Raw genomic sequence first — 17,589 nt, 5'->3', positions numbered from 1 at the left:
GCATGAAAAACAATGATGATCATGATGATCATGATGATGATGGATGAGCCCCTTATGGGCTCAACTGTAGCTCTAACCAAAAATATTGATTAATCTCTATTGTTATTGTTTAGCACTAAATTCACTCAGATTGAGAAGGCTTACGGTCAAAAGGCAATCCAGTCATAACCATCCTGTCCTCTAGTTTTCTTTATTCAGAAAGTAGAGTGTGATCTGAGGAACATTGGCTCTTAATATTATCATGTCAATTGATCACATAGAAACAGAAATACCCTCAGTTTTCTGGTAACTTTGATTGCCAGGAATCGCTTCACTTGATTTGTTCCTTTGAAGAAAGATATAAGTACTACAGTTTCCTACCTACAAAGAACAATTCTCAAGTTACATTTCTAATGAAAGAAACTAATATTAAATATTTTGGGGCTGACTGAGAACTTCATTTTCCTAAAAAGTTCTCTAGTAAAAACTTCAAACAATAACCAACTACACATGCCAAAAGTTGAACTTGACAAAAAATTAACATATTTTCCCCCTTTCTATGAATGGAATTTTAAAATTTCAGTTAATTTAAATGAGTTGGGTCCTTGAGAATCCAAGATGCTATGATTACTTTGTAAACATTTAATTCTTTTAATGAAGTAAAAGTTGTCCGAGATTGAATTGATAAAGTGATAATTACCCAGATAAAATGTCAATGGTTCATATTCTATGAGTTGCATACAAATCGAGGCTATTAATCTATCTCTACTAGCTTAAAGGTACCTTACTGTTATATAAAACTGGACTCAAAGCCCTCTTCCTCTTGGTTTTTTTTTTTTTTTTTTTTTTGCTTTACCTTGCCTTACCTCAAACAGGAAGATAGCAAGCTTCCACTCCACTCTCTTCCAACACTAATTCAGTAGAGAAGTTCCATTGAACAGAACTGATCACTGGAACCTGGTGTGGTCAGGGGCTGCATCAGGTTCCATAGTCTGTTTTAACTTGATTTCTGCTGCTGGATGCCCTTCCTAACACCAACAAATTTACAGAGTGTATTGGGTTTTTTATGTGATACCATCGTCAATGCTTTTTATGTGGCACCAGCACCAGAGCTTTTGACATAGCACTAGCACCCACACCAATGTTTCTTATATAGTGCCTTGACTTTAAGATCTCAATTCTGTTGTGGTGGGCAGGTCTTCTTGAGTACAGCAATGCACCACATATCTCAGTCCTTTGTCATCTCCTTTGTAAGTCTCAGTATTTTCAATTCGGCCTATAATATTGTCTTCCTGGGTCTTCTTCTCCCACAACTTCCCTCCACTTTAAGTGATCACCACTTCTTTATGCAACTGTCCGCATCCATCCACATCACAGTGCAGTCTCCTCTCCTGTACACTGCATATAGTTCGTCATATGCCCAACTTCTCTCTCAATGCACCAGTGCTCTGTCAAACATGCACACTGACATTGCACATCTAACAGAGCATACCGGCTTCACTTAATTAATTTAAAAGGCATGTTTGAACTGAATGTGAAATCAATCCACCATGTCTCATATCTGTCAGTTTCCTATTCCAAACATGTTATTTTCCTTTTCTATATATATACTACAATGACATAATCTCCATTTAGATAGGAAAAGTTTACATTTAGGGTTATATAGAAAAAAAAAAGAGAACTATAATAAGCTTGTGTTATCTCTATGTATGCCTATTTTCTATACATTACAATATAATTTTTGCACCATTACATGTTTTAAGAGCATGTCATAATGTTTAACATGCAGTTGATATCAGATAGTTAATGCTGGCATATCTTCTGATATATCGTGTTTTTAGTCTAGAGGTGTCATCATCCTCCTGTTATTTATAAAATATTGAGTAGCAGTTTCTTTACACTAGCTGATAGAAGTGTATTCTTCATCATTATATATGAATATGAAAAGCTATTATTTATCTCTCCAATTTCCCAAACTAAATTGGAAGTGATAATTCCAGCCCATTAGCCATTGAACAGAAGCTCAAAATATACACAGTGAAAAATAAAATAGAAAACAAAAAACATTTTTAAATAGCCCTGATTGTTATTAGCAACAGATAACACTCTGGAAATATTTTCTTATATTATTTTTCACTGATATTTTCTTTAAATATAAAAATTACATCCATGTTTGCAAATAATAATGGTAAAAAATATCTCAAGAAAATCAATCACAATTTTTGTATCTATATAATTATTGACTTCTAATCTCGTATTGTTTTCTGTTCAGAGAATACATAAAAATGAAAAAAATATTTATTTATTTATAAACTTTTGACTTATTAGCTATAAACAGTAAACTTGTAATACAAAAATCATTTGATCAGTTTTTAAATCATTCGGTGTCAATTGATATTTTGAAACAAAAATTAAACAACTGATCCAAATTCTATATGAAATAATACAGAAGCTATACATGGGATTCTGTTTGGGTTTAAAAGTAGTAACAACACAGGTGTGTGTGTATGTGTGTGAGTGTGAAAGCATGTGGCTTAGTGGTTAGGGTATTGCACAAATGCTAGATCATGGGTTCACTTCCCGGACAGGGTGGCAGGTTGTGTCCTTGGGCAAAACACTTCATTTCATATTGTTCCAGTCCAGCTGTAAATGGGTAACCCTGAGATGGAATAGCCTTTTAGTCAGGGGAAATGTTGGCCTGCTCACCTAGCCAGTGGGGTAGCATCATTCAAAAGCTAAAACAATGTGAGGCACATTGTGACCGGTGATGTATAACAACACCCATGAGTCTGGTCGATACTGTGATACCATGATATATGTATATATATCAGGTGTCAAAACCATAGTGATATTCATGGGGCAGCTGATGATGGAGGTATGTTGGATTGTTGGTATGGCTGTTATTGTATGTGCACGCAGAATAGTTTTATAACACATCCATTTAATATATATAAGTAAAATTGATAAGGTTAGAAAATGGAGAGTTAACTATAAATTAACTATACATCCTCGACACTCCATTTTCTTACCTTATTAATTTTACCTATTATAATAATCCATAACACATCAAGGAGATTTTCTTTTATTGTAATGGAGATTAAACCAGTGAAATTTTGGATTTATTAATCCCTAATGAGGATATGACATCCTTGAATCAATTGACTATATATATATATATATATATATATATATATATACATACACACATTTGTGTATTAAGGCTACCAATGGTTTCATGTTAAGAAAAATATCTTAACAATTCAAATGGAGATGAACACCATTCCTCCATGTGATCAGCTTGAAAAATTGTTAGGATATTGAGATATTTTTCTTAATATGAAACCAATGGTAGCCTTAATACACAAATAAAGAAATTTTATCCACCAATGTGGTACTGAGCACTCATTCTTGTTGTTCGACATTTACACACATGTATACACACATATATATATATATATATTTATATATATATATATATATTGGTGGACTGGTGACAGGATGGATATAGATATAAGAGAGTCAATAACAAATTGCACCTTATAGTTTTCCAGTAGCAAGATGAGAAAGTGCAAAGAAAGAAAGCAAGAATACATGGAAAGGAAAGCTGAGATTTAAAGTGAATGATGCTAATGAGTGGAAGGTGCAGGTGAATTCCAAATCACATTGAAATTACAAAGCAATGGCTCGACCTTACTGCATGGTCTGACTTGAGAGAAAAAAAATTTTGGTTGTCAAGCTGACAGTAATTTGGAAGAGCAACATTTAATGGCCACATAAAATGGAACATGTAGAATATGAAGAATTTGAGGAATCGTGAGGTATGAGAATGATAATGCATAATGCTTTTAGTAGAGGTATGTCACGGGTTTGTAGTTACACTCACGGTGTCCAACTTTGAGTTGGTGAGCAGAAGAGATATTTTCAAAATGCAGAGGGAAGGGGGAAAATGATTGCTCATGAATATAGTAAAGACAAAATCTGAGAACCAAAAATAAATGCTGATCAAACAGTAAAACAAAATAGCTGCTGTCTGGTTGAGTGGTTACAGCAACCTGTGGTTTTATGTTGCAGTTGCATAAATATCAAGAGAGAAAAAAACATACAACAATGCGAGTCAAAAGAATTGGTACATTCCTTAGTAGCAGCATCAATGATGGCTGACACTACTAAAGATACCAATACTGTATACAAGGAAGTGCTGAAATCATTGTGAACTTCAGTCGACAGCTGATGAAGGGTATGTCTTACACTGCAGGCTGTATGTACATCATCCACACCTACCTACCTACCTACCTACACACACACACATCATCATCATCATCATCATCATCATCATCACCGTCATCATCCTCATCTTCTTTTAAAGTCCAGCTTCCATACTGGTAAGCTGGCTTGAGATGGATAGTTTGACAGTGTCTAAAGAGTCAGAGGACTGCATCATGCTTCAGTGACTACTTCAGCATGAATTCTAAGGCTAGATACCTTTCCTAATACCAACAACTTAACAGAGTGTACTGGGTACTCAATTTGTGGCACCTGCACAAGGAATGTTCACCTCATAATGAAGTGGCCCCTGTTACTGAGAGAAAACAGAAGAGAGAGTGGCTGAGAATCATAGGGAGGAGGATAAGGAATGATAAGCAAGAGAGGAGGAGTGGGGAGAATGATATGGAACAGAGGAGAGAGAAAGTATTAGTGACAGGGTAATTGTAAGTATGCATGCATGTGTGTGAAAATGTATGTATGTATCTATGTATGTATGTATACAAATGTTAGTGTGTGAGTATTCATGTCTCATGGCCTTGACATCACGTGACTGTTGTAAATGAATGTCATTCCTTTCCAATATTCTGCAGAAACGTGCCTAACCATGGGGAAATATTACATTGCTTGGAAAAGAGGTAAGGTTTGCCAAATCCATTCATAAGACTGAAGACATTTGTACACAGTGTGACTGAACTCAGAACAATGTGATTGGAAAGCAAACTTCTCACTACACAGTCATATGTGGTAACTACTGCTAACCTCCTGTTTTACATCTGTAAGGAGTTGGTGTGCATTATTTTGACTTAGTTTGGTTGATTAATTTGGCAGATGTTTCTTGCACCAACTGTCTTATTCCTCAAATGCTAAGGGCAAATACCTATCCATTATGAAATACATAAAGAAACAATCAAACTTAACAGTAAACTGTGACAGATTTCTTTTTCTATAACTATTAAGGTTTAGTGGTATATTGACTCTGATCTTAAAGGGCAAATCTTCCTCTCAGCAACTGTCTTACTCCCCAAATATCAGTGGACCCTCAAAGTAAATATCCTACAATTGTAAAATATGCAAACACACGCAAATACACACACACACACACACACACACACACACACACACACACACACAAAGACATATATGCACACATATACACATGCACATACACACTCCCACATATTCACACATGTGCATCTGCATACATGCACATACAATTTATACTATAGACAAATGTGCATGCCATATTTTCCAGCACACAAATCAAACTTTTCAGACCAAAAATTTCAGCTAAAAACTATAGGTTGATAAGTTGACTTACAAACCAAGACATCTTTGGAAGATGAAAATTTCCATGTGAAATGCAGCAGGATTTGGTAAGATAGTGACAATGTCTAAATGTTTACACTACATGTTTACGATATATATATCACATCGATCTGTATGCCGGAAAATATAGTAGTTATGTAGCTTAAAACCAAAAGTAAGAATGTCAAAATAAATTATGAAAAATATAAGAGGAAAAGCAAACACCCACCCAATCCCAATATTTGGGAATAATATTGGCTTCAAATTTTAACACAAGGTCAGCAGTTTCTGAGGATGAGTAAGTCGATTACATCAATCCCAGTGCTCAACTGGTGACTATTTTATCGACCTCGGAAGGATAAAAGACAAGGTCAGCCCTGGCAGGATTTGAACTCAGAACGTGAAGACAGACAAAATGCTGCTAAGCATTTTGCCTGGCTAATGATTCTGCTAGCTCACCACCCTTATATTTGGAAATAGTATTCCAATGAATTTTGTAATGAATGACCAGTTTAAAAATGTGTACCACCACCTTTATGTCTGTGAGATTTTGCTCTGAAAGATTTGTGTAAATAACTATATTTATGGAATCATCAAACCTGTCTTGCTGTTTATGAAATTTGCATAACTAGATATTTTAAGGAGGTAGAAGGAGGTATCTTTGTAAACTCAAAGAGAAACAAGTATGCTTTTAATACACACACACACACATCTGCTTCTTATATAACCACAGTCCAATGACTGAAACAAATAAAATGATAGATAGATAGATAGATAGATAGATAGATAGATAGATGGATGGATGGATGGATGGATGGATGGATGGATGGATGGATGGATGGATAGGGAGGGAGGCTGGGAAAAATAGCTACACAGACAGATGGATAGAGATAGACATTATATTGTATATATGTTTGTGCCTGTGTTTTTCTGTGTATATATGCATATGTGTGTATATATATATATATATATATATATATACATACACACACACACACATATACACAGGATGAAATGGTGTGAAAAATCATTTAATTTTCATACACGGCAATTAGTCACGCAACTAATATATATCACATTATCAAAAACCAATCAATAAAAAATTTGTAACATTATTCATATAAAATGTTTATAAAAGCATAAGACATATCTACTCACGATCACTCAGTTTCTTCAAAACTTCTCCTCTTTCCTCTTCCAGGAAATCAGATGATCTTGTGGCATGAATATTTTCAATTATGTACGTGTAATATTTTTCATGTCTGTAAAACAAAATGTAAGCTGTAACAACAACAGCAACAACAACAACAACAACATCAAGTGTCGAAAAGATACTCAGCAAAAGATGCAAACAAAACTGAAGGAAGAAGAAAACTCATAATGATGATGATGATGATGATATCAAATTTTTGCACAAGGCCAGTAATTTTGGAGGAGGCAATAAGTCGATTACATTAACCCCAGCGTTCAGTTGGTTCTTATTTTATCGACCCTGAAAGGATGAAAGGCAAAGCTGACCTTGATGGAATTTGAACTCAGAATGGAAAACCAGATAAAATGCCACTAAGCTCTTTGCCTGTTATGCTAATGATTCTACTAGCTCACTGCATTTCTAAAAAGTGACTGGAAAACCACTAGAGAGAATTGTACCCCATATCTCTTAAACTCCAGATCAGCACTCTGTATCATTAACCTAAGTGACCCATGACAAACATAATAATAATAATGATAATTTTGACACAATGTCAACAATTCTGAAAGATGAATAATAACAATAATCCACCACAAGGTCCATTCCTTGCCATGATGTGATGACTTGTGTACCACAACCACTTTGAGAGCTATACCAATGGAGTGCAAAATCTGTGTAGGGCCTCCCATGCTTGACAGTCAAAGGATAGAGGCCAGACTAACATGTATCACCTCTTTGCAGAGGCAAAAACAGGTTTGCATAGGGCCAACACTCCTAGCAAGAAAAAAAGCAAAGTTTCAGAAGCATTGATGACAATTCAAAACCAATTTAACCCGGAAGAAGAAAATACAGCCCAGAGTTGAGAGCAGAGGAGAAAAATCGTTGGTGGCCTATGCTCCATTGGGAGTGAAGGACTTGAGTAAGTGAATAATAATAATCTTTTCTATAATAGGCACAAGACCTAAAATTATCAGGGAGGGACTAGATGATTACATCAACCTCAGTGTTCAACTGGTACTTATTTTATCGACCTTGAAAGGATGACAGGAAAATCCAACCTTGGCAGAATTTGAACGCAGAATGTAAAGATGGATGAAATGCCACTAACCATTTTGCTCAGCATGCTAAGCTAACAATTCTGTGAACAGCAGCAGCAGGACGAGGAGGAGTGTTTCTTATTTAGGCACAAGGTCAGCAGAATTAAGGACAGGCAGTTTAGTCAACACAGTCAGCCCCTGTATTTGACGGCTACTTTATTTTAACGACCCCTGAGGGATGAAAGTAAAGTTCACCTCAGCAGAATGGATTTGAACTCAGTATTTAAAGAGAAAGAATAAATACCACAAAGCATTTTCTCCGACATTTTTTTTTGACATTTTCAACATGAAGGGAGGCAGTAAGTCAAATCCATAAATGCCAGTACTTGACCAAGAGTAACTTTTTTATTTATTTATTTATTTTTTGTCACTAGACAGATGAAAGGCAAAGTTAACCGACCTCAGTGGGATAAAGAAGAGAGTAGAAACTGATGATGAAGAAACTAACAATGATAACTACAACAATGCATTTGACTGAAACAGAATAATTTGCCAAACTGTTGTGGCTGTGACCCAAAAGTGAATAGGTAGAAATTGAATTCTACCTAACCTAAGAATATAATGGTAAAATTTGAGATTGAGGAAATTGGTAAGTGTAACTATGTGCATAAGCAAAATTGGTAATAAATCCATCTCATAAAAAATTTCAAATGTTTTTAAAAGAGGAAAATGGAAAATCCTTTAGTCTTACTGAAAGGCTAAAGGATTTCTAAATAAGCCATTAAGACCAAACTGCAACGCTAATATATATTAGAGAAACTCTTTGGATTTTTTTTATTTGGGTCATCGAAAATTGCACTATTTTCTGTAAATATAATGTCAGTGATATATTCATTTTAGTTAAACTATATACGTGTGTGTGTGTGTGTATGTGTGTGTGTGTGTGCATGCAAGCACACGTTTGTGTGTGTGCATGTGTGCACGTGTGTGTGTATATACATGTATGTATATCTCATTCTAATTTTGACAGTTTCATTGCTGCATTGACACCGGAATTGAATAACAGATGAAACAGGAAGGAAGTGAAACAGATTATATGTTGTTTGTTTGTTTTTTTTTTGTTCATTTCTAATGGGTCTTGTTTTGTTAATGTTGTTACCAAACACAAGTCAAGCAAATCTCTCATCATAAACTTTTCTGGTTGTGATAAACCCATTATTTATTCAGATGTAGTGTATCTAGAATCAATGAACCTACCCTTTCTTTAGGAGAGCAAAGAACTGAGGAAAATTTAGATACTCTTTTTGGCTGCTCAATTTATCAAGTAGAAGTTCCCTTATTGATTCCTATTGTATTTCGTTTATTACAAGTGCAGAATTTAGATCATTTTACAAATTCAAGGCATTTGCAAGTTATTTTGGAAGCAGTTGTTGTTCTTTCCTGTAACTGGCCTGGATCAAAGAGATTTCTGAGCAATGATATCCTAGAAGTGACCATCTCATCTATTTTTCCAGGTATCATTATGGACTAAAGGGTAACAGACTTAATCAATCACTATTTCAGTACCACCACCTGACACTTTCAATGCCTGATACTTTCAATGCCTGACACTTTTGATGCCTGACACTTTTAATGCCTGACACTTTCAATGCCTGACACTTTCAATGCCTGACACTTTCAATGCCTGACACCTTCAATGCCTGACACTTTCAATGCCTGACACTTTCAATGCCTGACACCTTCAATGCCTGACATTTTCAATGCCTGACACCTTCAATGCCTCACACTTTCAATGCCTGACACTTTCAATGCCTTTAGCTGGCTATTCTGTTATAAACATTCAGACCTCTGGTTTGAGGATACCTTCCACTATTCCTTCCACCAGTCTTGGAGACCCTGTAAAGGGTTCTGGACACTGTCTTTCATCCTGTATAAAAGATAAATAAAGGAGTGTACCTGAGACTACATTACCCAATATACTCTTTTTAAAAATTTTGTAGGCACAGGCATGGTTGTGTAGTAAAAAGCTTGCTTACCAACCATATGGTTATAGGTTCAGTCTCACTGCATGGCAACTTTGGTGTCTTCAACTCTAGACCAAAGCCTTGTAAATATACTTGGTAAAAGAAAACTGAAAGAAGCTTGTCATATGCATGTGTGTGCATGCATGCATGAGAGAGAGAGAGGGAGGGTGTGTGCATGTGTATGTGTGTTTGTTATTGTTTCCTCATCTTCATATGATATGATAGTTGTAAACAAGCGTCACTAAGATGCATGAGAAGAGGTGTCCTTTGTCTTTAATATTCTGTGAAAACATGTTTGGTCATGGAGTGACAGGAAGGGCATCCAGCTGTAAAAAATTTGCCTCAACAAATTCTGCCTGACCCATGTAACCACAGAAAAGTGAAAATTAACCCTTTAGCATCCAGATTATTTTCTCAAATATAATGCTTATTTATTCACATTGTTTTAAATTAACCAATGAATTGTCTTGTAGCTTTAAGATTTCAATGATGTGATGGTTTAGTTTTCAGAATGACATTGCAGACTAGGGGTGAGAGGCCAGATCTGCTCTGTTCGAACATAAAGTATGTAAAGCCATATCATTTGGGCCTGATATGGCTGGTTTGAATGCTAAAGGGTTAAAAACATTGATGATGATGATGCAGTGCTTCATTTAAAAGCATTTGGGCTGTAAATTCTAGCAGGTCATGCAACCACATAAAACCCTAGCCATTAGCTAGTCTTGGAATCATAGTTTAGAGAAAAACTCTAACATTTCATCATAAAAGAAGTGCAAGTGACATGAAATATATAAAATATTTCACCTCATGACCTGCAGTCCAAGAATTTGATGCAATCACAATGTCTGCAGACTCACTATCTACAATCTACAGATATTCACACTGAATATGGAAGGAAGATAATAACCGCTGTTGCTCAGATAAATAATATAGATTTTTTTTCCTCTTTTCTGGAAGAAATTTGGTATAAGGATATAAGAGGATAACAGAACTACAATGAAATACACAAAATATACAAATGTGTTGCAGTGTGATTTTGAATACCATAGGCTGTATAAGAAACTAGATATGGCTGTGTGGTAAGACGTTTGCTTCCCAACCACATGGTTCCGGGTTCAGTCCCACTGCATGACACCTTGGGCAAGTGTCTACTATTATAGCCGAGGGTCAACCAAAGCCTTGTGAGTGAATTTGGTAGGCAGAAACTGAAATAAGCCTGTCACGTGTGTGTGTCTTGTGCAGTGTTTGTCCTCCACCACCAATTGACAACTGGTGTTGGTGTGTTTACATCCCTGTAACTTAGTGGTCCAGCAAGGGAGACTGACAGAATAAGTACCAGGTTTGACTAAAATGGTTGATTTGTTTGACTAAAATGCTTCAAAGTGCTGCCCAAGCATAGCCACAGTCTAATGACTAAAACAAGTAAAATATAGAAGATAAAAAATAACATAAGATAGTGTAAGAAAGGTTATATCATTGTTCTCATTGGTTTTAGTACCAACTTTTCCATGCTCACATGTGTCAGACGGAATTTGTTGAGGTGGATATCTTACAGGAAAATGCTCTTCCTGTTGCTAACACTTACTTGTTTTCAAGTAAAGTAATATTTTCCCCATGACCAGATTTGATTTCATGGAAGATTGAAAATGAAGGACACTGCTTGTATGACAGTGACACTTGCTTACAACTATCATATGATGTCAAGGCAAGGGGACAGTAACACACACACACACACATGCCTATATAAATACACACACACACACATATACATGTGAATGTATATATATAAATATATATATAATGAAAATTTATAAAAGAACAAAAGATGAAGATGGGTGTGTAAACAACAAACAGATGTATTAGTTTAACACTCAGGAAGTGAGAAAGTCTTTTGCTTTTCAAGCCTACGCTCTTTGATAGAGAAGAATACAAAAATAAACAGGGAGAGAAAATAGAAAAAAGTTTAGTGGCTAGCGATCTATCATGGTGAATACCATACAGAGGGGTCACACAGGAGAGCTAGGAAGAAGGGGAGATAATAAAGTAGTGGTGATCCCAAAACAAAGGTGCGCATGCGTATGTAAGAGCGTGTATATATATATATGCAGGTTCCACACACACACACACACATATATATATATATATATATGTTGGTGCTACATTAAAAGCACTAGTGCTGGCACCCAGTACATTTTGTGAATTAGTTGATATTAAGAAGGGCATCCAGCCATGTGGTTGGGAAGCAAACTTCTTACTACACAGCCAAGTTGAAATAACCGAATGTAACACAAAATATTTGCTGGGAAAATAGCCATAAAATAAAAATACACATTAATTCATATCAAGATGATGAAGGGTGAATAATATATAAAGAAAATGAAAGGAAAAATGGAAGTCTAACTTGTTCCTGAAGTTTACATAATGGAAAATTTTTGACTAATATGTGACCAGCATGTTGAAGTCAAACTATATCACATTCAGAAGTACGATAGAAAAAAAAATGAATTAGCACTAGATCTCATACTGGGCAGAAATCTCTTTCCTGCCTTATCTTTCTTCTTGCATGTGGTAGTGATTGTAGATGTTGCTGAGGAAGTCTTAGGATAGAAATCAGCTGAAAGACTTAGTTTGATAAGAAATAGATATTTAAGTTTACGACAGGAAACTAAACAAACATAGATATGCCTTATATGTACATATATAAAGGTGCAGGCATGGCAGTGCAGTAAGATGTTTGCTTCCTAACCACATGGTTCTGGGTTCAGTCCACTGCATGGCATCTTGGACAAGTTAGGAGTAAACTTCTGAACACACAGTCACAACTGCACCTACACAACCTTGTGCTTACAATGTGTGTGTGTGTTTATGTGTGTGTGTATATACATGTGTATGTGTTTATACACAAACACATGACTTCTGAAAAGTTTTTAACCTTTTGTTTTCTCTTTTTTGTTATTGCATATGTGTGTGAAAGTGTATGTGAGTACGTGTATGCATGTACACTTGTGAATGTCATAAGGTATGTCCTTATTAACAATTTCTAAGTGAAAAACTGATGATTTTCTTTATATTGTTCTGGAAGTGAACTCAATTTGAACCTTTGACATGTGAGGCTGAGGAGGACCAGTTATAGGTAATAATAATAATAATAATAATAATGATAATAATAATAATAATAATAATAATAATAAACAAAGAGAAAACTGGAGAAAACAAACTATACTGGATCATAGATATAGCATGCCCAGCTGACAACAAGGTATGCGATAAGGAAGAAAGAAAAGTTGAGAGATATGACAGGTTAGCTTGGGAAGTTAAGCAGTTGTGGTTGATGAAAAAGGTAGCAGTAGTACCAATAATTGTTGGAGCCCTGGGAACAGTGAGCAAAAATCTCAAGAAGTACGTGGAACAAATAGGGGCTGCAATAAGGGTGGAGCACTTGCAGAAAACAGCACTGCTTGGAACCGCCCGAATACTCTGGAAGGTGCTCGAAAAATAAGAGGTGTTACCTTAGTTCACTGGTAGTGAACAGCTGACACCACAGTACATCTACAGCATTAGAAGCTGTGCAAAGGCAATAATAATAATAATAATAATAATAATAATAATAATAATAATAATAATAATAATAATAAACCCTGCTATGAATGCAGAGGACAAATGAAGACTAGAAAGAAATTAAACTAGCATGTTCAATGTCAGTGTGGATGTATTCATGCACAATAAGATACAAATCTGTTGAGAGGAAAAGCTAGACATAAGAGACATCAGATGTGGTGTGTATGAGAGAAGACTGCTCTGGTATGGTCATGAGATGTGTTTAGATTCACGGATCACTAAGTGTGAATGGAACTTGTGGAAAAAGGAAAACCAGGAAGATGTGTGATGAGGTAGGGAAGACTGACCTCAAAATGTTGATCATCTTGGAGGATATGACAGGGAACTGAGATGAATGGCAATATGCTGTACTTGAGAAGACCTGTCCATCTCAGCAAAACTGAGATCTTGTTAAACCCTTGCCCACAATTCATTTTCTAACACCCGTCCCTCTATCAGTCTCCTAACTGCAATACTACTCTCTCAGGTGCTGTAAATGAGACCATTTATCCCCCTACACTTCACATTGTATCCCTACCACTATCTCTTACCACCTCCTTCTCCTCCTCCCTGACCTACTCCTATTTCTTTCCCCTTTCACAAACTGATATTCACTACATTCATGTCGATCTCCATCACTAACTATCTGTCAGTCACACTCTTTTCATAGTGAACTTACCTACACCCATAAGTGCAGGAACAAAATTTCCTTAGGGGTGCAAACCCAGTTCTGCAGGAGGCTGTTCAAAGTGTTTTTATCAACTCACCAAAAAAATTTTAATTTAAGGGTTGTGCTTACACCCCTTGCACCCAAGCCTGTGCCTACATACCCACCTTTTCTGTTCCTTTAACTCTATTTTCTCTCATATTCCCCTTGTACTTTGAGAGTATACCCTCACCATCTGTCTCTCTCTCACTCTCTCTCTCTCTCTCCCTTTTTTCCAGCTTGGGGATCCATGTGTTCTGCTCTTCAGCAAGACACTTGTTCCTGCCCCTCTATCAATGGTTTCACATCTTTCAATACTATACCCCAATCAGTTGAGGAGGTCTTGTTTTGCAAGAACTTGGTGACCTGACTAGTGCTGGTGCCACAAAGAAAAGCACCCAGTACACTCTGTAAAGTGGTTAAAATTATGAAGGGCATCCAACTGTAGGATCCATGGCAAAGCAGATATTGAAGCTCACCACAGCCCTTTTACTCGTTGATTTATGTCAAACAGTCCAATCCATGACAGAATTGAGAAAAAAACATTAAATGATGACATGATGATGATGGTGATGATGATGACAACAACGACGATGACGAATATATTAAATATATTGCTTTATGCACTTACATGAAATGAAATATTTCTCTGAAAATTAGATCCATTAACAATAAAAATCATATAATGTAAAGATGTGATATCAGCACATAAACATACACAAACATGCACACACGTGCACATGCACACACACACACACACACACATTGTAATAGCCACTTACAGAGGCAGTTTAGTTTCTGCTGTTATTTTCATTATATTTATTGTATTAAAGCTACACTCACAGAGTATGCAATTAATATCGTTATGCTTAATATATAGAATGAACATGAAAGACAGAGGATATTGTGCCTGTCTAACATTAAAATAGAAACCAGTTACTGAATTGCACGCATTAAATTAGCATATTTATAGTTAATGGGAAATCATTTACTTTATACATTTAATAATTAATATTAATAATTTAGGTTTGAGAAGGACACTGCCTGTGTTGCCTATCCAAAGACATAACACTGACACATACATGTTGTAAACAATGAGGGTAGCTTGTGGTTTATCAAAGCTTTTTGTATATGTGTGTGTATATATACATACATATATATATATATATATATATATATATATATATATATATATATATATAATATAGTGGGGTAGGCCAGTTTATGAGGTTACCCTGGGTTTCTCGCTCATAAGGGGTTTAGCCTTACACCATATATTCAGACCCCCAAACACTGCTGGCCTGAGACCTCTTTAAAATATGGAGTGGGGAAAGCATCGTTTTTAAGGGTAAAACCCTAGGTGATTATCTCCTTTTGCCATTGTCCATCAATCTTCAGCCACGCTGCCATCTTGTGGTCACCTCCGGATTTATGTATTTCCACAAACAATCCTATATATATATATATATATGTATATATATATCAAACAATAAGCAACACGGATTTCAAAAGTGATTGCAGTACGCACGTTTCATGCTACTTCAATTTATTTAAGTAATGTGAGCATTACCTTAAATGCAATATGAAGAGCAATCTTCAGCTGCACGAAAAAATGCAGAAAACAGACATATTACAAATGTGGCAACATATTAAAACCAAGTGGGAGAGAGCATACATAAAATCCAAATGTGAGGAAGAATATATAAGTCCATCTTGACATAGCAGGGTCTATCAGGCTAGTAATTGATTCTAGACAAAAGTTTTAACTGTCTCAGAATTCTATTGTTTCTTATCTAGTGGTGATAGCAAAGGGACAATTACTTCTAAAGAGAGGGAAGGTGTAAGCAGTATGCATGGACAAGGCTATGAAAGTATTAGAATCTAGAGGTTTCACTGGTCATAGTAGTATCAGGTCATTTTATTACTATCAAAATGTTGAGGAATTAATGTTGAGGAATTATAGCCCTAGGTATATGACCCATATTGAGGAATTAATGTTGAGGAATTATAGCCCTAGGTATATGACCCATATACCTAGGGCTATAATTCCTCAACATTAATTCCTCAACATTTTGATAGTAATAAAATGACCTGATACTACTATGACCAGTGAAACCTCTAGATTCTAATACTTTCATAGCCTTGTCCATGCACACTGCTTACACCTTCCCTCTCTTTAGAAGTAATTGTCCCTTTGCTATCACCACTAGATAAGAAACAATAGAATTCTGAGACAGTTAAAACTTTTGTCTAGAATCAATTACTAGCCTGATAGACCCTGCTATGTCAAGATGGACTTATATATTCTTCCTCACATTTGGATTTTATGTATGCTCTCTCCCACTTGGTTTTAATATGTTGCCACATATTTAATATGTCTTTTTTCTGCATTTTTTCGTGCAGCTGAAGATTGCTCTTCATATTGCATTTAAGGTAATGCTCACATTACTTAAATAAATTGAAGTAGCATGAAACGTGCGTACTGCAATCACTTTTGAAATCTGTGTTGCTTATTGTTTGATTTTAATCACCCATCCTTTTGGGATGTGATATTCGGGTGCCTTCGCATAAGTACCATATTCTAGCCTTGACTCTATGTATATATATATATATATATATATATATATATACATACACACACAAACATACACATATATATACATATATACACACACATCACCATCAGTAGCAGAAGCATTGTTTAATGTCCATTTTTCCATATTCATATGGATTGGACAAAACTTTTTGTTGAGGTTGATTTTCTATGGCTCGATGCCTTTCCTGTCACCAACTCTCACCTCTTTCTGATTAATGAAATATTTCCCTATAACCAAAACAATCTCTCAGAAGATTAGAAACAAAGGATACTGCTAGTATGACGGTGGCACTCGCTTATGACTATTGCACAAGAAGTGCAGTATGCTGAAATCACATGATCAGTGCCCATGCCAGATGGTTCTCATCTGTTTGTTCTCTTAGCACCATGCATGTGTATGAAAGAATCTCCTCAGGGCAAATACCACAGCGTTCAGCATACTAATAATACATCCAAGATTGCCATTTGCTATTAATACTGCTTCCATTGCTAATATTTGTGTGTGTGAAAGAAAGAGAGAGACACACAAACACACACACACACACACAAGGGACTGCTTTCAGTATCTGTCTACCAAATCCACTCACTTTAGTCAGCTTGGGGCTATAGTAGATGACACTTATGAAGAAGCTGCACAGTTAGACTGAACCTGAAACCACATGGTCGGGAAACCAGCTTGTTAACCACACACCCATGCATGTATGTATGTATGTATGTATGTATGTATGTATAAGCAAAATAGTTGAACTAAATTTACTTACTCATTTCTGCTGTAGTCATTCTTCAACATCTTAAGTAATTTTTTCTGGCAAAGTGGAATTAAGAAAAATTCACATTAAAAATATCTATTACAAAATATTGAGAAAATCATAATGGTAGAGCTTCAT

The 17,589-nt window shown here is 35.7% G+C and overlaps 1 protein-coding gene across 1 annotated transcript in view; it reads right to left on the bottom strand.

Moving 5' to 3' along the window:
• LOC106876925 (uncharacterized) overlaps positions 1–17,589 on the bottom strand; it is a 241,432-nt gene that overhangs the window by 33,318 nt on the left and 190,525 nt on the right. Inside the window, exons 10-11 of the mRNA XM_014925678.3 lie at positions 17,464–17,507; positions 6,709–6,812 (exon numbers count right to left, since the gene is read on the bottom strand). Of these exons, the coding sequence (XP_014781164.1) occupies positions 6,709–6,812; positions 17,464–17,507 (148 nt within the window). The remainder of the gene's footprint in view (positions 1–6,708; positions 6,813–17,463; positions 17,508–17,589) is intronic.

The sequence above is a fragment of the Octopus bimaculoides genome, chromosome 4, assembly GCF_046866305.1.
Source record: "Octopus bimaculoides isolate indiv1 chromosome 4, ASM4686630v1, whole genome shotgun sequence".
NCBI lineage: Eukaryota > Metazoa > Mollusca > Cephalopoda > Octopoda > Octopodidae > Octopus > Octopus bimaculoides.
This window is presented reverse-complemented; position numbering and strand designations above follow the sequence as displayed.